The sequence below is a fragment of the Tachypleus tridentatus genome, chromosome 4, assembly GCF_004210375.1.
Source record: "Tachypleus tridentatus isolate NWPU-2018 chromosome 4, ASM421037v1, whole genome shotgun sequence".
NCBI classification, from domain to species: Eukaryota; Metazoa; Arthropoda; class Merostomata; order Xiphosura; family Limulidae; genus Tachypleus; species Tachypleus tridentatus.
This window is the reverse complement of record NC_134828.1, coordinates 60,043,341-60,068,855: the sequence shown is the minus strand read 5'-3', so window position 1 is coordinate 60,068,855 and position 25,515 is coordinate 60,043,341. Positions and strand designations below refer to the sequence as shown.

The window sequence follows — 25,515 nt, the reverse complement described above, 5'->3', positions numbered from 1 at the left end:
TTCAAAATAATTTATTTAGTTTCTTGAAGACAGGCTACTATACACTTGCGAAAAGAGTACTCGCTCGTACTCTATAAACTGAATAGCTCGAATTATACCAATAAACACAGTGCCATAAAAAAAAAACGTCTTAGTACTGTCACGATCGTTCTATAATAAAGATATATAGTGGCTCATATTTCTCTTCATACTGCAAAAACTGAAACTGAAAAACATAAAAAACAAGAACAACCAACCAAACCGTAAATAATGTGGTGATGATTGGGAAGTAGAAATCAAATCTTGCTATTTATCAACAACGGTATCACCCACCTCCTCGTCCATCTTAGTACATGTATTACATTCTGTCTCTTTGACGAAAGAAAAGATTAGTTAATGGTTACGTGCTTTCATGTGGAGCTTGGTAACAGGAGTTTTTCTGTGCTAGAAATAGACAATTTTGGATGCTTGACGCAGGAAGGGGAGCTGCAACGTAAATAGTAAGATACGTTTCTATGGACTACAGTTTCATGTCAGCTTTATCTTAAACAAACTTCGTTCTCAGAGGATAATTTCGTTTAACTAGCTGGTGTTGTTTGTCTGTGGCTACAGAAGGAGTAACAAACATAAGGGTCAAGGACGTCCCATGACCCTAGGGCTCGTGTTGGACGCATTCGCGGAATGAATGCTACTGGTGGAAGAAAGGCTTCCAATAACCTGCAAGTAACCACAGCCGCCTACGGGTCCAATCTTCCTGAAGTAAATATCGCGTTACTTGGGGCACTTGGAGTAGGTAAATCAGGTAGGAGATGCTCTTCTAAGTTTAAGTCAGCGAGTTTAAAGAATTATTCTAAGTTTTTGGCATTACTATAAAATCGGACTAAGTAATAACGTATACATTATTTTGTAATAATTTATATGTGAGATCGTTTTAACCATTAAAAATGCTGTAGAGTTCTTGAAACAATATTTTGTTTAAAGAAAATAAATCATTAACCAAATAGAACAATAATAAACACCTATTCCGAACCGACATAATCATTCAAATACGCGGAAATACACGTATAAGTGTATAAGTTGACAAGTATCAGAGCTTCAGTAGTAACTATAAGTACTACATTTCAGTCAGTATTATAACATGGTAAACTACTGAGAAAATATTAGCTTCTAATATTACGTTTAAAAAGTAATCAAATTACTAGAGAACAAATGAAATAGTTATTAGGTTAGTCTAAAATCAAATTAAGAGTATTTTATACTATTAATTTTCGCCTAGGCCTAAATTCAGAAAAGTAAACAGTGAAGAGTTTTATGAGAACAAAAATAGAAAGGTTGTATAATAAGCATAAGAAAATTATGGAAAAAAGAGGATTAAATTACAAGATACACGAGAAACAATACTTACAAAAGTAATAAAGTAATATTACTTATTATAGTTATTTATAATTTAGAATCTATCACTGTGATGTAACACTTTTCCGATATCCAAAGGAAAATTATTGATAAATCTCGATTTATATTTGGGTTTCAATAAGCTATATATTAAGAATATTGTTAAAAACTCTAACCTGTTAACTTATTATTGCTAAATAACGTATTAACTTATTATTATCGTATAAAACTGTTACAAATGTTCTGTTTTCCTCAAGTACACAAAGAGAGAGAACCTGAAAATAAGATTATGAAGCGTGGCGTTTTCAATAATGCATGAGTATGATACTATAAACACGTAAAAGCAAGAAACCAAAAAGGTTAATTGAAATGGAGAATGCAATAGAAGAAAAATAAATGAACAGTACTCATAAACCAAACACTGTTCAAGTGTTTTCATGTCCTCAGAAGTCTTAGTATAAGTTTAAGATATAGTCAAAAACATAGATAAAATAATGTAGTTGTGTTCCTAAGTAAGGCTAAAATCCATTTCAGAAGTAAATTTGAGTTTGTTGTATGTCTAATATCAAGTATGATATTAAGTCTCATGTTAAGTATTATAAGTAAGTATGAACTATGTTTTATTAGTAAGTTTAAACCATTTTTACCTGTAAATTTAAAATATGTTTTACGTAGAAGTCCAAACTATGTTTTACAAGTATTTCGGAATTATTTTTATAATTATGTTGGAGCTGCATGTTATAAGTAAGTCTTAAATGTATTTTACAAGGAGGTTTTAGAAATAAGTCCGAACTGATTTATAAGTATCAACTAAATTTTAGAAGTATGAACTTCTTTATTAATAAGTCTGAACAATATAAATGGTTAACTGTTTACTATTGTAATTTATTTTAAATATTGTTTTCTATAATTAGCTTAGTATATTGTGTATGACATACCTAAGTCTCCTAAGTTGACTATACATTATAAAACATTATTAGAATTTACGGTAAAAAATATCGTTAGTAGCGAGAGTACCAAGTTGATGAAAAATACATATTATAATCTTTATAAATAGAAAAGTGAGAATGGTATGCGTAATTACTTATGCTGATTTCCAATTCCATTTTCATTTTCGCTCTGAGTACATAGCGTTCTGGAAGTAAGTCTGACCTATGTTCAGTAAGTAGGTTTGAGTTGTACTGAACTGCAATGTGTAAGTTAGTCTGTACTGCATGTTATATGCAAGTCTGATCTATATTGTAAAAGTTGGTCTGTACTGCTTGTTATAAATTAATCTATATTGATTGTTATAATTTAATCTGTTTTGTATCTTATAAGTAATCTGTACTTATGTTTTATACAAGTTTTAAATGTACTGTATAAGGTTTGCATTGGGTATTACAAGCAACTTTGAACTAAATTCTATAAGTAAGTTTGTAGTGCATGTTATAACCGAGTTTGTACTTTTTATATAAGTTAGTCTATTGCATTTATAGACAAGTCTAAACTGTATTCTCTAAATTAATCTGTACTGCATGTTTTAAGTTATTCAATACTGCATATTATATTCAAGTGTGAACTGTATTTTGCAAGTTAGTCTGTACTGCGAGTTATAAGCAAGGCTAAAATGCATTCTATAAATCAGTCTTACTGCATGTTATATATAAATTTATATTACAGTGTATAAGTCAGTCTGCTGCATATCCTAAATAAGTCGGAACTATACTGTAAAAGTTAGACTACATCTTCTTGTTCTAAAAAGTATTAAGGTTTTAATTGAAATTACACCAAGATAAAAGTTAACATGGTTCGTGTTGACAAAATGGGGAAGGATAAACACATTCGTTCTTTAAACGTCTCTGTTTCGTACTGTGATCAGGGGGCTCATAAAGCTGCCTTTAGATAATTTGAGACAACTGAATCAGAACAGTTCAGCTCTGAGTAAAATTACAGAACTGACTTTGTTGTTATCTTGTCACTCATTTTATATCACACAGTTACTAATCTTGTTTTACCTTACAGTTATTTACATTGTCCTTTTTGAGCAACCAACAGGATACTTTATAAAATTTGAAACTACCAGTCTCTCAATAATATATTTTGGAACGCTTCAGCAAAAGATTCAAGCTTAGAACGTCGACACTACAATTTTTACAGCTGTCACTGAATTTTATTTGGTGAAAAACAGATAAGATAGTCATAATAAAGTTCTATTGAACAAAAATATGGGTATGTCTGTTTATAAAACGAGTATTCAAAATAAACTTAGCCCGGCGTGGCCAGGTGGGTTAAGGCGTTCGAATTGTAAGGTTCGCGCGTTCAAATTCCCGCAGCACAAAATATCCTCACCTTTTCAACCGTGGGGGTGTTATAATGTGACGGTCAATCCTACTATTCGTTGGTAAAAGAGTAGTCCAAGAGTTGGCGGTTGGTAGTGATGACTAGCTGCCTTCCCTGTAGTCTTACATTGCTAAATTAAGAACGGCTGGTGCAGATAGCCCTGGAGTAGCTTTGCACGAAATTCAAAAAACAAACAAAATGAACTGCCATCAGTTTGTTACAAACTCAAATTTGTAGCAACAACTCATAAACATTTTCAAATATGTTATAATTTTCCTATTTTAAGCAAATTTATTTTATTCTAAAACTAAAGATAAGACAATAAATAGACTATTCATCTATAACATAGGTTTGGATTCAAAGGCAACATAAAAACAGTTAAGGCTGATTCCCTAATGGATTTTTCTTGGTTGTCACCTCATTTTACTCGCCCATAAAAATGCGCTCGGCAGGGAGACGGTTAAAAACTTAAAATTAATCTGGCTTTGCCAAATTGCGCTTTTATGATATATATTGAGTGGTTTATATCCTTTTTCCATACAGCTTTTAAAGCAAGTTCTGTATTTAAATTGCCCATGGCTCACAGTAATGTTTTCATATTTTCCTGTTCAGATAACAGGATTGTGATACTTCCTCCTCTTCTTACATGCAGGTTTCCAAAAACCAGTTAATTTCTTCGATCTAAGATTCAGTGTATGCTTAAACTTAAGCTCATTAAAGATAATAATAATAAATTTTATTAGAATATTTTATAGTTATGTGGTAGAACAAAATTCTCATTTCTTCAACCACCTTTCTCCTGAAAACAGAATTTGGTTTCAAGGCGTGGCTGCCAGCTTATGAAACTATTTCATCTTCAAATCCCAGTTTTTTATTGTGTTAAGATACTTCTAGTTTCATCCCAATGGTGTTTGCAGATTGCTATTATTTTGATCCTGAAAATGTTAGAGTGAAGACATTGTTATCATAAATACTCCACTGTGCAAAAACTTCTCGTTCCAGGGAAAGCACTGAAAATTTCTACTTCAAAATACCGCGTATTTTTACATTATATACTTAACAGTCTCAGTGTATGGAAACTTCTCTTCGAAATAATCAGTTATATACTCCCCTAGAACAAAAATAGTTTTGTCGTGCTTATTAAAGGTTATTCCTACTATAACTGCTACAAACCCTATCTTCAAAAGCAGAGACTACCACTTTAATAAGGCAATCAAAAGTCCTTACCCTAACTCATTCAAACGCGTAGAACGAAGTAAAAAGTATTAACAACCAACAATTTGAAATTGAATTATTAAATTTGAAAATAAGTTACTGAAAAAATAAATGTAATAATAATAATAATAGATAACAGTGATGTGTGCCTTTATATGCAGGACAGATTCCTGTTCATCACGTAACAGCCCAGTAAATAACACGTATTTTGCATAAACTTATTAAAATTATTTTACATTGATGGCTTTGTATATGGATCTTGATCTAACGTACATCTCCTGAGCTGGTTGAGCTTCGTGAAATATTATTAGGAGAGCGACTGAAAACATCATTAATTAAACAGTGAGAATACTCAACTGATGATTCAAGACATCCTAATTAACATAGCTTTTAATTTTATTGTATGTCAATTTATTTATTACACTGTGTATTTTCGGTTTGTTATACAGAATTGGCTTCATTAACTTGTACCTTACCCTTTGGTCGTGATCTATATAATCAGTTTACTTTTCTCAAGAAATTGCGGTTGTATTGTATATTTACGTTCCAGTAAAGTGCAGTAGCGATTGTTACGTTTGGAATATTTCCTTATTTTTATATCTGTGTTTGAAATGTTGAAATCTAACCTGACGTTTCAGTAAGTGTTACTCTGATGTAAATGTTTAAAGCTTATTTGTTTAGATGGAAGTGAGTTGGCGTCGAGAAGTGTCTGAGAGAGTATTTAAATAACGTGTTTCTCAGACTTATTTTAATGGCCAAAAGCGTCTGCTCTGGATGTCTTTGTTCTTATTTTAGTTACTTGATGCTTCAACTTTAATTTTTACGCAACAAAACTATTTTGATGGTTCCACTTTCATCATCGTGAGAATGTGATAATTTGATGTTTATATGCTTTTCTTGAGTACACGTGGTCCTGGAGAATAATAATTTTGTTTTGATGAAAATAGCTGAAAGATAGGCAGAAATACGCGGGACTGGGAGAAAGGATCTATATTTCAATAGAGAGGTGTTGTAATGGTTCGCCCTAAAGCAAAATACGTCATTAGATGATCTCACAAGAGAAACGAGTGATAACGTCATAGTTTATTAAGTAGTTACTATATTTAGACAAACAAGGTTCTAATAAAAAATCTCGCAAATTTATATTAAAATAGAAAACTCGAAATTTTTATGGTTTTTTTTTTGTTGTTAAGATATACCAAATGACATGCAGTTTGCTATAATAAAGTTTAACTAATACAAGTGTAAGTTTCCGTAATAAATTTTACTCAGGATGTTTCCATACTAAAATTTTTGAAATAGCCAAAGTAAAGACTGTTTGTTTTTTTTCCTTTTCTGTAACGTATCATAAAGGCAGTTCTTAACTCAATATGTATTTCTTGTTGTTAACCATTAAATAATTTAATATAATTTAGTGAAAAAAGATAAACGTTAATTTGTAAAATCAGTAAAAATTAAAAGAAGATATATAAACATATATATGTAACCAATGATAATTGCCATTATGCAAGAATACTTCCTAATGTATTAAAATACATTAACATATTCCCACAGTTTTCTTCCTTATTTAAATGTATATCTAACCAGATATGACCATTTGTCTCAAATAGTTATGTTATAATGCGACAGAAAACCGATATTAAGTTTGATTTGTATTACTCGAGAAAAGAAATACGAGTTAAAATGTTAGAGAAACGTACATGGGAAATAATTGTATTTAAAGAAACATTACTCATTCTTCATAAGAAGACAATTTTAACATTATAATCCTTCTTGTTGCCATACCTTGCATGCAGTCCATGAAAACAGCCTCAAGTTGCACTAAACTTTTACTGTTTTAATTGGTTATGTTTAAGGCAAATAAAACACTTATATAAAATTGAAGCTGTTAACAAACTATGCGATAAGTTTCATACCAGTCCCAGAATACTTTGCTTTATTTCTGAGTTAGAGCGAATTCTAGAGTTAAATAATGAGTAAAATCAATTTGCTGAACTGCTTAAGGACTGCATGTACAAGAGCTATATGAAGCCTAAATTCATATTTTTACTGCGCTATAATAATTTAAGTGGTCAAATACAAATATGCATTCGCACCTAATATTATGTTTATGATTTATTTCTTTGTATTCAGAAGTCTTATAGAATATAAATGGCATTATAAATAAGTAACTGTGCTCTAGTCATCTGTAAAATAAATGCCAGTAGTATTATTTCTGTTCCTTGATAGGCATAAGTTTGCCCTGCAATACAACTCTGGACTTCGGAGCTGGCGAGCCGTGTTTAGATATCTGTGATACAACATAATATTGCTCGAACTTTAAGCTGTAAGTGAGTTATAAGAAAGACAGCCAAGTTCTTACCGTGATTAGTCATAAGGTGTACTAACTGGTTGCCTTCTCTCTGGTAATTACCTCAAAACTACCGTCGATAGCTGATAGCTTAATTAAAACATTGCCAGAAATAGAAAACGCAAATAGTCTTCTCTGCAATGCAAGATCAATAACAAACTCATTTCAGTCATCTTACTTATCACCACATTGTTGCGATGTATATATAAAATTAGATTGATACACTTGTAGATAAGGGAACATTATATATATATATATACACTGCTGGCCAAAATCTTAAGGCCAATGAACATAAAGAAAAATATGTATTTTGCGTTGTTAGACTCAAACACTTATTTGCGTAGAGCTTCGAAAGATGAAAATAAGAAAAGGGGAAAAACTTTTTAGCATTTAGTAGGGAAAATGTGAACACTATGAAATGAGCTTAAATACTAGCTGGTCAAAAGATTGAGACAATACCAAAAAGAAGTCCTAAACAGTGTATGAAATGCCCAATAACAGGTCTCAGTAGTGAGTTGCACGGCATTGCGAATAACTGCAAACGTTTGCTTTGGCGTGGTCGATATAAGCGTTTGCAGAAGGCTGGCTGGAATGCTACTCTAAGTGGTGAAGATGGCTTCACGAAGATCATGCATTGTTTGGAATTGACATCCATTTCTATAGACTTCCCTTGACATCCACCCACAAACATTTTCAATGGGGTTCAGTTTGGAGCGAACACATTGGATGGTCCAAAAAAATCACGTTATTCGCCATGAAAAAATTCTTTGTCCTGCGGGCATTGTAGATTACATCGTTGTCCTGCTGAAAGATCCATTCATTTCCACGCAAGCGAGGGCCTTCAGTCAATAACGATGTTCTCTCCAACATGCCAATGTAACCAGATCCTGACTGACGCACCTTCTTCCACTTTTCTACGTCTCATGTTTGATGCTTCTCAGCAAAATTTAACCGAGTTGTTTCGTGGTGTGGAAGGCGGCGTGGCCTTTGACTACGTTTACGGTTTTTAAAGCCTTTCTCTTGTAAATGCCGTCTTATTGTTCTTGAGTTGCATTCTGCGTCCGTAAGGGCCTTAATCTGGTTCGACGATCGGCTGGTGTCTTGCCGGACAACCCGTCGAATCCTTATGCTCAATGCCAGCGAAATTTTCTTGGGCCGACCACTTGAAATTCTCGTTCCATATCTCTCAGGGTCTTTTAAGAAATTTGCAACACAGGTTTACTACGTCCAATCTCACCAGTGATGGCACGTTGAGAGAGACCTTGCTTTCGCAGCTCGACAATTCTGCCACGTTCAAACTCTGTGAACTTTTCAGCCTTCGCCATGTTTTTACCCAATGGAACACAGGAGATGTCAGTGGGAGATGTTGACAACGCTAATGCTTGAACACAAATGACTAAATTTCGTTACATGTTTACCGATTAACGCTTCGTTTCAGTATGGTCTTAAACTTTTGACCAGCTAGAAGTTAGGATAATTTTATACTGTTCACATTTTCCCTATTAAATGCTAAAAAAGTATTTTCTATTTATTTTCTATTTTCTTATTGTCATCTTTCGAAGCTCTACTCAAATAAGTGGTTGAGTCTAACAACGCAAAATGCGTATTTTTCTTTATGTTCATTGGCCTTAAGATGTTGGCCAGCAGTGTATATATATATATGTATATATATGAACACAGGATGTACATGAACGTCTTCGTAATGTGCATTTTAAACATAAAATGCAATTAATTATGGACATATTACACATACCTGCACTCGTACACATAGTGTGCATGCATAAAGTTATAGTACAACAGGAGTAAACGACGTTATTCAAATAAACACTTTAATGCAATGTTTCATGACTCTAAAAATACAACAGTCACGGCTGTAGCATCCAGCTTCAGCGACATTAATTGATTCTTCCACTTGTCAAAAAACATTGCTGTTAAAGTAGTATGGGTTTGTGTCTTTCATTTTGGTTGAAAACATTTTCACAGAACTCCTACCATGAACTAACTGATGGTAAGCCTTAATGGAAAGACGAAAGGAATTTCAGTCGATTACAAAATAACGAGACAATAGAAATAAACAAAAAATACTTAGATTATCTTTGAAAAAGCCGTTCATTGTAAAAGAGTTTCTGAGTTATCAAACTGCTTAAAATTAACCCTATTTTCTTCTGTTATATTGTATGTCCGTCAAGAACCAGAAAGCCAGTTATTCCTTGTCTCGTCCCCCCAGTGGCTCAGTAATATATCTGCGGACTTATACTGTTAGAAACTGAGTTTCCGATAACAGTGTGGATGAGAGCACAGACAACCAACTCCTTGTGTAACTTTGTGCATAATACAAAAATAAACAAACAAATACTTTCAAAATTTTCCCGGTTTAATTTGTTTTATTATTAACTTTTGATGTTAAGTCGACAGGATCCTTTTGTTGCTGGTAGTTTTAATTAAATAAAATAGTGTGGATACAGTACCAGAAATAAATAGGGATATCTCAAAATGAAATTTTTCAGATATCAGTATGCTGTTTTCTGAGCTTAATTTTCCTAAGTTCTTGTATTAAAAACGTTATTCTTCTTTAGTTTGAATCGATGTTTGTCCTTATGTGAACTGTGAAATATCCTCACTGTTCCAGCCAACGATTCTTCATAATATTTGTTTACAGTGGAATTAAAAGTAGAATTTAATATTAAGTATTGAAATTTTATGTTAAATTTTGCACTGCTACAATCTGGAGTTCGATTTCCTGCAACCTGTTGTATCTAATTGTATGTTGTATAAAATAACGAACAACTAACAAACGTAAAAGCTACAAACGTGAATTACCTTTCCAGATTACGGTAAACACAGTTAGACGACTTTTATATTACTTGTAGTGTACGTAATTCATTTATTTTTGAAGATAATGGGAACTTCTTGCGACTGAATATATCTTCTGTGCATGTAGGATTATACATACTTTTGAGATTATTTATAATGTTTCATCCTCTTGAAATGAGTTATGTTAGTAAAGCGACGATGGTAAACAAGATCTTCCCCTTTTTTAGAAATTGTTAATTCCTAGCTGTTTGTACATGTGGAAATAAGAATTTCTCTTACAATAGACCTAGTTCGACCAATACATAAAAATGTATGTGCTTGAGTATAAAAATTTTAGACAACAAGAGTAAACGACTTAAATGTGTTTTCAGATTTTAAACATTTTTTACACATATTTTTATTAATAACTTAGTTTACAGTCACTTCCGGACATAAGAATATTTCTCAGACTTGTAATACTTCTCGACACCTAAGACACCTAGGTTGTATTGATTGATAACAGAACACTATCACATTCTATTAGTACAAAGAAAAATGAAAACTATATCAAAGTCATACAAGTAGAAACCAAAGTATACTCATACACGTAATTTCGAAAGAAAAACATATTATATTAAAATTCAAAAATGCAGGTTACCGATTAAATTACACTATGTAACTCAAATTTTGTTCCTGGATAGTATGTGTTATTTCTTAATTGCTTATGTTGTACAAGTACAGAAAATGGCCATTATTCCCTTAAAACTTTACTTTTGTGATCTGGATAATGAAATTTAGAAATTAACCTATTTTATATGTAGAAACGGGCAAATTTGCACATTTTCATTTACATAAGATCTGAGTAAAACAATATATGAATCAACATTTACATGTATTTATACTAAAGTTATACGAAAATGAACAAAAATGTTTAGAAGTGAATAGTTTTTTTTTTAAGATTTGCGAAGGTAATGTAAATCACTTTCACGTATCAGCCCCCAAATATAGTCTCCCATCATGTTTTCGTTATACGCTTCTTGGTAGCGGCGTTCAAAGTCCATTATATCTTGGTAGAAGCGATCGCCTTGCTTCTCTGAGGATGGTCCATTTTTTCCTTGAAGTTATCAAGATGAGCCTCAAGGATATGGACTTTCAGGGACATCCTGCAGCCCATTTTGCCGTAGTTCTTCACCAGAGCCTCAACCAGTTCCACATAATTTTCGGCCTTGTGATTACCCAAGAAGCCCCGAATAACTGCGACAAAGCTGCTCCAAGCTTTTTTTTCCATTCCTACTGAGCTTCTTTGGGAATTCTGTGCACTCCAGGATCTTCTTTATTTGTGGTCCAACGAAGACACTAGCTTTGACCTTTGCCTCAGACAGCTTAGGGAAGAAGTCTTGAAGGTACTTCAAAGCTGCAGACTCCTTATCAAGAGCTGTGACAAATTGTTTCATAAGACCCAATTTTATGTGCAATGGTGGAAACAACACCTTCTGGAGGTCCACTAGTGGTTCACACTTGACATTGTGCCTCCCCACAGAGAACTTGGTCCGTTGTAGCCAGTGCTTCCTGTTGTAGTGCGCTGCAGTGTTCCTGCTGTCTCAAAGGCAAAGATAACAGGGAAACTTGGTAAAGCCTCCTTGGAGACTCATCAGGAATGCCACCATTTTGAAGTCTCCGATAACCTTCCAGCCATACTCATCATACTTCAAGGCTGATGCTGTCACAGAGTACTTTTTCTCTCTTCTCTTGATAAATTGGCTACATACATAGCAGAATGCGTCTGGAGAATGCTTGCAGCTTCTTGATGCCATCTCTGAAAAAATCAGATAAGTCTATGTGTTCACTTAGACAACTAGAACTAAACTGAAGTGGTGAGTGGTGAGTCCCTGTACATATACTACTATGTAAAGTCTTAGAGAATTCTAAAAGGTTCTTGAAAATACTCGTAAGTTTAACAACATTCTAGAAAGTCCTTGAAAATTTTTGTAAGTTCGAGAAAATTCTCTATCACATACTCCGCACTGAATATACCTAAAATATTCTGGAAAATGGATAAATTCAAAAATGTCATTACCCAGGTCACAAAACCAAAGTTTGAAGAGTAAAATAGGTCTTTTCCATTTAATTTAGATATAAGCAATTGGGAAATAACACTTTCTGCTTAGGAACAAGAAAAAGTAAAATTTTTTTTTATATAGTGTTATTTGGTTTTTATTATTGTCTTGTCATTAAGATATTAAAATGTTATTCTCTTGCAGCACTGACGGTGAAATACATTACCAAAAGATTCATTAGTGAGTATGATCCTGACTTAGGTAAGTTATTTACCAATACTTGAAACATATTATTTTGAAATTTATATTAATGTTAAAAAGTTCAGCTTATAGATAAAACTTATGTTTCAACGTCTGAGAGAATATCGTTTTATAAGTTATATTGTTTTGATGAACAACGCATGTTGAGAGAATATCATTATATTGTTTTGATGAACAGTTTATGTACGGCTATAGGTTCATTCTGAAGTCAAACATTCTACATATAGTACACGAAACAAACATTTGAGTAATTAAAATATCACATTTGGCAAGTTTCTATCGATGAAAATACGTTTACAGTCACATGTGTTAAAATATAAAACTAATTTTTGCATACTGAGTCATTTTTGCGTTTCTTACTTAGCTCTGATTTGGATAAAATTAATTTAATGATTCGTATGGTAAATGCTTGTAAAGACAAAGATCTTTTACGTAATATCAGTCAATAACTTCCCGAAATAAATGTCTTAGACATTCAAAGTGATTTTCTTTTAGGATTTGAAATCAAATAAAAATGAAAATATACAAAAACTGGCTTTAAATAATAAAACTGTTGTGTTATCTTGAAAAGAAAATATTTAGTAATAATTCCGCTCAGATATCTGTTTTATGTAAATTCCAAATAGTTGTTTATAAATAAATGGCAAACAGTAATTAGCTCATATATTAATATTGAAGACACGTGTTTAGTATACATATGACGTAAAACGTAAACTAAGGATTAAAAAGTATTCATGTTCTTAACATAGAGCACAAACGTCATTCTTTAATTATAGTTGGATTTGACAGCTAAAAGAAAGTCGCGAACTCATTCGGCCTAGCTTCAAACCTTAAACGTTTAATGTTAATTTTTTCATATGTCGTTCAGGAATTAACTGTCATTCACAACTTATTTTCTTGATTCGATATTTAATCAATATGTATTATCTGGACTCATGGTGCTACACTTTTCATGGGTAAACATTATATCGAATAGCTGTCGGAAAACGTTGTCCATCTTTACAAACTAAAATCTAATTCTACTCAAACTGTTCAGTAATTTCAATCATTGAAAACGGAAATAAACTTCAAGGCGTTTCTCAAAGTTTAGAAAAGAACAACGGATCAGTTTTGTTTCTTTATAAAAAGTAGGTTGCAAAGGCAAAAATATGATATCTATTTCTAGACTTGGCACACAGTGATTCCATTGAATGAGGTACTTGCACCATTTTTAGATTCTTACTGCATTCGGAAGCTTCCCCTGGTACTTCTTAGTTCACACTAAGGAATAGCCATCACTATGGGAAATTATAATTTCTTTTTTATTTCGACATATTCAACATATCTCGAAGTATCTTTGTATTGATAAAAATTGCTTGTGACAAAGTACAGTTTTTCGTAGCTTAAACACCACTTCCGGACAAGAATAATAGTTTTATTATGACTAGGAAACGTACTACGTTTCGGTTTACATCCTGGGCATTTTACTAATCCACTATCGAAACAAGACGTTTACTACAAGATTATTTGGTTCTGTCAAAATTTTACAACATCCCAACATCTATGAAACTGAACCAGGTAAAATATGTTATTTTCTTCTGGACTCTAAACTATTAATACATATGCTTAAATATTTGATAAATCTGACTTAACCGTCTAGTCCATGTGTTGCTCTGCGGACTTATACTGCTGGAAACCGGATCTCGATATTCATGGTGGGCAGAGTACAGATAGCTCTTTGTGAGGCTTTGTGCTTAATAAAACAAACTAACAAAACTATATGTTGCATAAGATGTTGTTCAATTAAAAGAAAAAATCGGCCCGGTATAGCGAGGTGGGTTAAGGCGTTAGACTTGTAATCTGAAGGTCGCTTGTTCGAAACTCGGTCGTACCAAACATGCTCCCCTTTTATCCGTGGTGGCGTTATAATATGACAATCAGTCCCACTATTCGTTGGTAAAAGGGTAGCCCAAGAGTGGGCAGTGGGTGTGTAATGACTAAGTGTCTTCCATTCAGTTTTACACCACTAAATTAGGGACATTTAGTGCAGATAGCCCTCGTGTAGCTTTGCGCGAAATTAAAAAAACAATCAATTAAAAATACCAGATTGATTTTTTTCCATATGATCCTTTAGAAAAAGGAAGTGTTAGGGTTATTTTACCCGAAAGGAAAAACTGTATTTTTCACTTAAAAGTTCTAATCTTAAATCTTAGTATTTGTACGAAAAGTGAGCTAAACAGTGACCTTTGTAACAACCTTCGTTTTCCGAGTTGAAATATTTATACCAATTCCAACTTACTAAAAATTGTATTGTACAATTACCCAAACCCATTTTGTTCAAATATCAACAGTACTTTGAATAGCTATTTACTGACAGTTGTAGCAGAGGACAGTGTTACACATAACAACATTTTCACCCTAACGTCACTCATTATTTTTTTTATTGGAGTAACCATTACTCGAGAAGTTTTTAAAATAACTTCAATACTACTTGTTTACTTCTCAAGATATCTAGCAATAGTGTTATAAAATATTTTAGAAGTTGATTCAGTTTATCAATTAACATCTCAATTATAATCAAAACTTCAGAAAGAAAATATAAACGTAGTAAACAAAAACGAGATGAACTTATTTTTCGAACATTATTGGTTTCGCTTGTTATTCTGAGAAACAAAAGATTTAATTGTTGGAGTTTTATCTCGACTGTATTGTTTGCTTGTTTGTTTGATTTTGAATTTTGCGCAGAGCCACTCGAGGGCTATTTGCGTTAGTCATTCCTAATTTAGCAGTGTAAGACGAGAGAGAAGGCAGCTAGTCATCACCACGTACCGCCAACTCTTGGGCTACTCTTTTACCAACAAATAGTGGGATTGACTGTCACATTATAACGCCCCTACGGCTGAAAGAGCGAGCATGGTTGGTATGACGGGAATTCAAAGCCTCAGATTACGAGTCGGTGCCTCAACCACCTGGCCATGCTGGGTCCTTATCTGTATGTTTATGTCTTTCTTTAATTCGAATGTCATTAGTATAAATATGAAAGCAAAAAAAAACTTCACATTTCTGAGTACTATACGTATAACTAAAATTTGATATTCCGCTTGTTTCTACCCGAAGAATTGTTTTATATTAAGAAATAACATTTTAAAAACTGTCAGGAAATCTGTTATTCTTGTTACGGAGTCATATATTTTTTAGAATTATTCTCTGTTCGTTAGAGATATGTGATTTCTGACCTTATGACTTATTCTTGTGCTTTAGAACCTTATGACATATTCTCCAATATAACATAACCTTGACTTCATATGTAATTTCGAACAATAATATTCTTTAACCAAAATTACATGAAAATATTATTGCAGGATACTCAACAATGACACATAACATCATTTGATCGTTTGCTTAAAATATTAAAATATTTAAAGCTTCATCATAGATAAGTTCAAATCATTTGAGCTTTCTGTTGTTAACAGTCTTATAAAGTACTAACACCTGAAAGTTCCAAGAGTGTTTGACACCATCAGTTGATACTCTAGCCACAAGGCCACCATCAGACTAAGTTAGAGTTCTGTAGTAAACAAATAATTTACTTTTAAATGTTTTTGATTTTCTACAAATTTCTCTTTCTAGATAGTTGAGAAAACAACTATCATCTATTTTATAGAAATTCCTCATGAGGGCGGCATAATCTTTTTGCAACGTGACTGTGAAGTTAGTGTTCATGTTATCTGGATTTTGAGGTGAAAAGAAATAAGAGACAGATCTAGATATTTAAGTTTTAAAATCCTTATAGTCCCGGCATGGCCACGCGTGTTAAGGCGTCCGACTCGTAATCTGAGGGTCGCGGGTTCGCATCCCTTTCGCACCAAACATTCTCGCCCTTTCAGGCGTGAGGGCGTTATAATGTTACTGTCAATCCCATTATTTGTTGGTAAAAGAGTAGCCCAAGAGTTGGCGGTGGGTGGTGATGACTAGTTGCCTTCCCTCTAGTCTTACACTGCTAAATTAGGGACGGCTAGCACAGATAGCCCTCGAGTAGCTTTGTGCGAAATTCAAAAACAAACAAACAAACAAAAAATCGTTATATGCTACCTTCTTAAGTACGTTTAATTATAAGGAACATAATTAATGTCGACAGTTTAAATAAATAAATTAATATTTTATTTATTTATTACAGAAGACACATATAGCAAGGTTGAAATATTTGACCAACAAGAAGTTATAGTTCGATTGATGGATACCTGTGACAAGGTATGAACCACATAATTTCTTGAAAACAAAATTCAATGTAATATTTTCTATCAAAAACGTAATACTTTTGGTATATGATTAAACTAAGTAAAATGGTTATTTTTTTCATAAGCAAATGTTGATACTTTGGATTTGCAGCATTCAAATGTAAGATTGTCCTATAATGTGTTTAACGCAGCTGTAGAGTCTTGCGAAAGTCTGTCTTTGATAAAAAATGAAGTGAAAACTGACAGCCGCGGTATTTAACGCAGATAGCTTAATTAACTACAGCGTCTACCGGTTTAACAGATTTGCGGGGTCCAATCTTGCCTTGCTTCACTTTTCGCTTCAGAAAAAATCAAGACACTTTTTTCGATGTACTACGTACGCTGAGGCATAATTAACGGTTGTTGCTCCATACACTGCATGACATCTAAAGGAAAACTGTAATTGAATGGTATTAAACTGCCCCGAGGCTTCCGGATCAATGTTTAATATGGTTCTTTAACATGTGCTTAACAAGACAGTCTTTAGTGACTGTTAAGAGAATACTCTCCTTCAAGCGACCTCACATAAGAGTCGTTTTAAAGAGAATACCAGTTTTTGATCCTTAGGTGTTGTTGTTTTTAATGAATGTTGACCCTGGCTATGTATATTATATTTACGAAGCAAAGTTCCATAAATTTAGTACATTGTGCACATGAAAATATGTACTTCAAAACAAGTTATTTACATGTATGATTTTTATTGTGATATGATTTGAAGAAAAATTGCTACTACTAGATTAAGACTAGTTTCTTAAATTAAATTATATTCAAACTATTAAGCCATATTTTGTACTTATAACTATAATTTTTCAGGAATTTCATCTGTAGCTAGGAATGGCAAACTTACCAAACATGTTAACATCCATAACTGAAACTGTCAAACATGTATAAAATGTTAACATCCATAACTGGAACTGTCAAACATGTATAAAATATTAACATCCATAACTTGAACTGTCAAACATGTATAAAATATTAACATCCATAACTTGAACTGTCAAACATGTATAAAGTATTAACATCCATAATTAGATTTGTCAAACATGTATAAAATATTAACATCGACAGTTGGAACTGTCAAACATGTATAAAATATTAACATCGACAGTTGGAACTGTCAAACATGTATAAAATATTAACATCCACAACTTGAACTGTCAAACATGTATAAAATATTAACATCCATAACTTGAACTGTCAAACATGTATAAAATATTAACGATTTGCGTATGATAAGCGCTTTTTTGAGAAATAATAAAATGCTTAAGTTTTTTTTATTTTTTTAGTTTAAAACATTTTACTCGTGAAATATTGTGAAGAGTTGAAGAAGAACTCAGTATAGAAACCGAAATACCGTCCGCCTCTCATTCAACAGGCAGCTGTAGTCCATCTGAGATCTCAAACCTGCTATGAATACTCTACCTAAAGTTCCACTGAAATGAAATACAAATATCTTAGTTTTCATCAAACCTCTTACCCGTAACTTCATATTATCGATATATCATTCACTATCAAGAATTATTTTAATTCTGATTTACATAGTTACCTTACACTCAAGCACCTCGAAAACTTAGAACCAAACACTGAAACTTTCTAATTGAAAAAATAGTTTATTTATCATATTCATAAACAACTGTGAAGGGTATTGTATGTAAACATAGAAAATAATGTCACAGATAGCTTGTGTTTCACCGCTTTACGTCAAGAGTCGCTGTTAGTTACGCCAGTGTTGTTTGAAACAAGAGCATCTGAAATGCATCTCAAAGTTCTCAACCTAGGGGACCATGGCGTGTCGCCAGCTTGGCTATATATCGAAGCTGGTGTTATAAACACGGCTCTTTAAATCTTTTCTTTATAAAACTCAGAACTGTAACTTTCCAACACTTACATAATTCAGTACACACATTCTAATTTTGATACAGGGAATGTTTTAGATCTAGTATGTTCACAGCAAACCACATTCGAAACAAAGGCACAGTTAGTTTGCAAATCACACAGAGACGAAATCTGGAATACGAAAACGTCAAATTTCAGTAGTATCTATGAAACAGCTGGTGAATATACTAAGGTGATTGTAGATTATTGCGGATGTTATGCCTCACTTACTGTGAAAATCCTGTTTCGTTTTGATCTTATAATTGTAGTTTTGTTTGTGTATGAATATTTAACAGAGATTACAAATAAACTATATAGATGATGAAACGAAACAAATTTAGTTTCATAAAAGCTAGTAAAGACATTTGTTTCTCACAATTGTGAGTTTGTTTCATCGTATTCTAAGTAGTTCTTGTGCATCTGTTCTTTAATAACAACAATAGTTTATTTGTAAGGAAATCGCTTTAAGGAAAGTGGTTACAATATGAGTGAATAGAAATATAATACTTTTTTGCTAAGGCATTATTTTGCTTCAAATTTTAAGATGTTTAATGTCAAACCACACATGAAATTGCAATTAGGTCTAATAAATTGGCTCTTTTTCTATTCAGTCAAAAACTTGAATTACTTCGTAGGATTTCACTGTTCGTTCTTTTTTCAGTACTACTTGCTACGTTATTTCGAGAGTTTGACACCTCTATTACATCGTCTCGTCTCCTTATAGAAAACGAATATTTTTTTCTGAGTTTTCATACTTGCGACAGTAAGCAGTAGAGACGGACATTTATTTACCTCAAAAATATGAGTGCGAACATTGAATAACATCACAGTAAATTATTAGCCTTACGAAGTTGAGATATTTATTCATATATCCTATTTGTTTATGTCAACACCTCAATTTTCTTGCACCCATTCCAAACGAAAATAAACATGCTTTCCATTAACACTTTTGGAAACTAATTTGTGACGATCTGAGTGATTCTTCTGGAAACAGAATCTATTCCAAGTGGTGCGAAATCAGGGATTTAAATGTAGATACAAATAAGCAAATACAGAAAGTACTGACAGAAACTGACGTTGGCAAAACTAAATTTAATTGTGTGTTTAAGTTATTTTAACATTAAATTCAAGTAGTTGGAGATAACAGAAAAAAAAAACAGTATGAAACAAGTATATAAGTTTATCATAATAAATTGTGGTTTAATGTATTAATAATAATTTTTCGCAAGTATATATATAAAACACTGCTATTAATAGCTAAAATATTATTCTTGTCTGAGAAAATAACCCTGTTGACTATGGAAAACATTTAGAAAAACAACTTCACATTATTTGTTAAATTAAGAAACTGTTGTATGCATGAAACTCAAATACAACTTCAAATAGATAAAACTGATAACTGAGAGATTTTGAAAAAAAAACACTTTTAATTTAAAGTAAAATTATAACTGATTAGAAAATTTAGGCAAATTGGGCCATGTTCACTTTCTTAACCAGTGTATTTGTTTAATATATTTTGTGTTTTGTTATATTAAGGTTTTTGCCACTGAACTTTTTTTATTTCTCTACGTCATTGTCGAGCAAGGAGTTTTCAGGTTAATCCAATAAGAATACTACAAGGAATATGAGTTTGTCGCTGAATTAAATATGAGGACGAATGGACAGTTATCATTAAATAAACATCCACTGCTCAATGTTGCGATAAATGGAGTAGAATAAACTCTCGTTACAACAGAATTGGGGTAAGCGAAAGTTCTCTAACTGTATATTTCAAATGCGGACTGTTGTAACCATAAGATAACGAACTAGAGTAGAGGAAAACACTTGTCTTTGAGAAGCAAGAAGTTTTGACCAGTTTTAAACACCTGTTATAGACATTTGTACATAGAAATATCACTGTAAGTAGAAATCGTAAAAACGGGATGAAACGTGGCTCGTCAAAGCGTTTCATCCACTCTGATATCTGTGATAGTACCTTTGTTTTCAACAATCATATTTATTCCCTAGTAGTGTCCTCAGAGGGCATGCCGCGACACACCTAATGAGTCGCAAGTAGTGTAGCAGGATTCGACAGCAAAAACAAGAATTATCTATCCGTTTAAATTTAAATAATAAATTAAAACTGAATTTGTGTTTGATTTATAATAAAGCCACATTGAGTTGCCTACTGTGAGTTATCTATCCAGTATTTTTTAAGCGTTATAAGTCGGTAGACGTACCGATGTTCAATCAGGGCAATAAAAATGAATAAGTTATAATATCAGTTTCAGTGTGATTTGATAATTATAATATTAGTTTCAGTGTGAAAATCTAACCATGAACCACCGTTCAAACTACCCTTGTCCGCTTTAAAGGTATTTTGTATGTGTGGCTTTATTCTGACTCTGGTATGAGCATGGTAAATAATAATGAGCGGCATTTGTCTTTAGTTATTCCTGGCGTGCACTGGGAGGGAAGAGTTTGGGAAACTCTACCATGCATATTGTCAAACAGCCTATCTATATTTCTTACTTCGTGCATTATTTAAACCTGGACATAAGATGTTACGTATTCTTTTAATAATAAATGGAATAGTATGAAGAAAATTATTTCTTTGATTAATCGTGATTAAGAAAAGACAATTTAATATTGTGATGTATGCGCACTCACTAAATAATTAATATGTATGATTTATGTTTACGTTGGAAAGAAATAGCTTCAACCAATCTCCTTTTCATGAACTATTATAAAAACAGATTAACTATGGATCATTTCCCTTTCATGTTACTCTGAATCTGTCCTTGTCGGCTCGAAATCAGAAGTATGAAATAAAGAGCATTTTATAACTATCCTTCCTCACCCACAGGTCACTGCCCAACAAGCTTTTCGATAAGTACAAGAGCTAATTAGTTGGGTTGGATGACAGTAGATAAAATAAATATTCTATGAAACGCTATTTATATGAGCAGTATAACAGTTGTAAAGTTGCAGTTTAAACGTTTTATTAATAATTCTTAGGCCTATTTAACCCACAACTACTTCACAAACTTTAAATTATCCTTCTCGTTTAATATCTGTTGCTTTTCAGGAAGTCTTGCTTTACATATAACTTAAAACTATAAGTAGCTTACTATAGACTGATACTTTACATGTTAACTGGAGGAAAATGATATAGATGTATATATATAACACAAGTATGGCAAAGGTTAATTGAGTCGATTATTAAATATGTATATATAAAACGGATAAAGTGCGGATTAAGAGTACAGAAAATAATGTGTATATGTATTGTTTTACCGTTCTTTTCTTAGTAAGTTCGTTTAGGTTATCTGGGTATATGACAATTCAAGATTCCTTCCACGTAACTATAACAAATTTGTTTCTTTCCTCCTTTAACGTCAATTACTGTAGGCCTACGTTATAAATAACGTTAACGAACGTAAAACAAGCTTGCTTGTACAAAGTAACTCAAGAAGAGTCACAGTTAACACACCGACTGATTCAACGCTCTATCTTTAAAAAACTACACATTTCTCAACTATCTTATATATATAATCTAGCTTCAAATGTATTAGAAAAAGTTAAACATAACACTCTTGGATTTTTTTAGGTTTCTACAACTCTAGCTAACAAACAAATTACAATAGTAAAATTGTTGCATATAACAATATATATCAGGTCATCCCATAAGTAATGTACGAAAATTTAATACAGAAAGTGCATCATCATTCATGTCTTTGTAGAAGGCTTTAATGACTAAAATATGTAGTAGGACGTGTATAAAAATGTTCATATAAATAAAAGAAATTAACCGAACTCGACTTTTTCAGATCATCCATCAAATAAACCCTTATGAAGATGAATGTGTCTGAGGATCACATTAGGCATATAATGCTTTATGAGTTTAGAAAAGGCAATAGTGCAGCAGAAATTACATGAAACATTCAAGATGTTTATGGTGCGAAGTCTCTCAATGAAAGAAAATGTTGAAGATGGTTTTAGAACATCAGATCAGGTGACTACAACTTAAGTGATGCCCTACGTTCAGGTTGTCTTGTTGAGTTTAATGATTACTTTGTGTTGACTGCATTTGATGAAGATTGTGCTGTAACAGTTGAAGAACTAGAACAGAAGCTTAATTCAACCCATTCAACAGTTCACCGTCATCTGCAACAGCTTGGAAAGGTGTCAAAACTTGGAAAATGGGTCTCCCATGATTTGACAGAAGGCAACCTTAGAGTGGACATTTGCACTTTTCTGCGCTCTTGTGAACGCAATACACCTGTTAAGTGACTGGAGATGAAAAATGGATATTTTATAAAAACGGTAAACGTCGCAGACAATGGCTCAGTGAAGGTAAACTGGCTAAAGCACAACCCAAAGTGGACATCTACCCTAGGAAATTTTATTAAACGTTTGGTGGGATATTGTTCGTGCGATCCACTTTGAGTTGCTGCCACTCAATGTAACAATTACATCAGACTTCTATTGTCAAAAGTTAGAGTGCATGAATGTTTTACTGAATGAGAAGAGGCCTGTTTGGCAGTCGTAAAGACTGAAGAGGCAGTCGTAAAGGTGTTGTGTTACACTAGGATAATGCACGGCCCCATACAGCAAGGATTATATCAGCAAAGATTGAAGAGCTAGACTGGGAAAAACTTCCACATCCTCCATATTCTCCAGACCTTGCTCCATCTGATTATCATCTATTCTGGAGTTTGCAGAATTATCTTGATGGAAAAGAACTTGGAACACATGAATATGTTAAAGCTACCATCTCTACATTCTTTGCTTCTATATCCCAAGAATTTTATAGAAGTGTCATTCAGAAGCTTGTGAATCGTTGGCAGGAAGTAATTAGTAATAATGGGATGTACATTATTGATTAAATAACAGTAAAAGCGTTTGAAATCATCCTTCCTTTTTTCTTGAACCTAACATCGGACATTACTTAAAGGATGACCTGATATATATATATATATAACTAAGGAGGACTGGGTAATGATTAATTGAGTAGAAGGTTATGTATATGTATCACGGATGGGGTAAGGTTAAACTGAGTAGAAGATTATATATGTGCACTTAAACAATACAGGTAAAGTAAGAATAAATTTTCTTTGAAATATTCCTTCCCTAATTGCTTTGCGCAATAAAACGCCACACAACCAATCTAATTCTCTTTGAAATACAATTCACAGAAACATTATGTTAAAGTGGCTAAATAAAACTTGTTACTGATGTGCCTACTATTGAAAATAATGTATTTTATCCAAAATAAATTGATAAAATAACCATGCATAATTAAATTTTGATTTGAATTATATACTAATAGTTATTGATCTTATAATATGCTGATTTATTAATTCAAAACAAATGTGAACACGAATTTCATGAAATATGACACGGTTATTTTTTCTTTTTTTATTGTAGAGTTCCACGACGCTATTGATAGCACTATTATTATTATTTATAATTTAGGAAGGAAAGGAACCAGACAGGTATCTCAAATGGGCAGATGCTTTCCTTGTCGTTTATAGTATCACCAGTCGGCCGAGTTTTAAACATGCACAACAATATTTAGATCTAGTTATTCAAAACCAAAATCAAAGGCACGCAGGAACTGGAAACTCCGAATGTCCTCTGGTTCTTATTGGTAATAAAGTCGATCTTGAACGATATAGGTAAGCTTCTTTTTTTGTTTTTAACTAAATACAAAGAATAATATAAAATACACTTATATTTGTAGACGTTATCCCTCAAATTTTGGGTTTCTGAAATAATTACAGATAATAAAAGTAGAATTATCTAGACAGTAGACATTTTAAACAATATAGCAATATGAGAAACATTGTAATTTTATATTACCGATTTCTTTTCAGGCAAGTGAGTAAACTAGAGGGAGCTTCATGCGCCAAGAAGTACCAAGCAATATTCTTTGAAACAACAGCAGCAGAAGACTTTCAAGAAGTTGAAAAAGTCTTCCACGAGGTAGCCAGACATATCCTTCGTGATAAAGATCCTTCTTCAACATTAAAACCCCTGTACATAGGAGATGACAAGGCCGTTTCTACTGCGAATCGCAACTCCTTGCCGCGTAATCAGAGATCACCGACGTCATCGTCACCCATAATTACTTCAATACCCAAAGATCGCAGACCGGACGAAAAAAATTTTGTAATGGTAGACAGAAATCCGAAATTTAAGCTATTCAATAAGGGATTTAAAATATTTCAGTCTTAAAAAAATATTTTAGAAGGTAAAGGGACGAGCAGCTTCTTTATAAGTTCAAGACCAAACGGTAACAAAATCTTTAGATCTTAAAATGCCTGCAGGCTAGTATGGAAATCGGCTTGTCTGGCTAGCCTTCTCATAACAATGAATGTTATTGTGGAGAGAAAGACAGCAAACTGTGCCAAAAAAATTTAACGTCTATTTTGATTTCCAGAAACAATATAGCACGTTTGTTAGGTACTATTTTTGTCCTGTTTTAATGGGAATAATGAGTGATATTTAGAAATGAGTGAACCTTTGTTTAGCATTATGAGAAGTGCTGGATAATACTGTTGTGCTTTTGAGAAAAAGAAAACCCAAAATAAGTTTTCGAGAATTTTACCCAAAATATTTTTTATACGTTAGCCTTAACATTTTCTTCTAACTCTTCAGTAAATAAGAAACAAACCTAAAAGTTACTCAAAAGAAAGCTTTTCATGAAAATCTATCGATGTTTTGTATATCGTAATTTCTATCTCAAGCAAAAAACTCATTCCGCGGGTACAAAGTACAGTGAAAAAATGAAAAGAAAGGCAGATAGAGCCCGTACTCATCTATATTCAATATAAAATAGACGTACAATATCTTTTCCAACTTAGAACACGAAAAATCAGTAATGTTTATAAGGTCACTTTGTTTAATAATGATAAATACTAAGCTATCTTCAATCAACAATATTTGTAAGATATGAAAATAGCTTGTGATAATATTGTTGTATATGATTCTGTTTGAAGATTTGTAGAAATAAAATAGTAATGAAAATTCA

At 32.6% G+C, this 25,515-nt stretch overlaps 1 protein-coding gene across 2 annotated transcripts; it reads left to right on the top strand.

Moving 5' to 3' along the window:
- Positions 1-447: 447 nt before the first annotated feature.
- On the top strand, positions 448-25,515 carry LOC143249226 (ras-like protein family member 12). Of its 2 annotated transcripts, XM_076498709.1 has the most exons (5): positions 448-781; positions 12,313-12,369; positions 16,526-16,599; positions 23,958-24,160; positions 24,359-25,515. In XM_076498709.1, the coding sequence occupies exons 1-5, from the start codon at positions 661-663 to the stop codon at positions 24,717-24,719; spliced, it is 816 nt and encodes a 271-aa protein (XP_076354824.1). In that variant the 5' UTR covers positions 448-660; the 3' UTR covers positions 24,720-25,515. The 2 variants fall into 2 exon arrangements, with proteins under 2 accessions (XP_076354824.1, XP_076354825.1); XM_076498710.1 differs by lacking the exons at positions 448-781; positions 12,313-12,369 and adding an exon at positions 22,310-22,494 and having other exon boundaries at positions 16,544-16,599.

What these genes read in the sequence shown, in the direction of transcription:
- LOC143249226 (XM_076498709.1), top strand. Translation starts at nt 661, where the DNA reads ATGAATGCTACTGGTGGAAGAAAGGCTTCCAATAACCTGCAAGTAACC. An exon ending in TGATGGATACCTGTGACAAG is followed by an intron (nt 16,600 to 23,957) that starts GTATGAACCACA and finishes TTTATAATTTAG; the next exon opens with GAAGGAAAGGAACCAGACAG. An exon ending in GTCGATCTTGAACGATATAG is followed by an intron (nt 24,161 to 24,358) that starts GTAAGCTTCTTT and finishes ATTTCTTTTCAG; the next exon opens with GCAAGTGAGTAAACTAGAGG.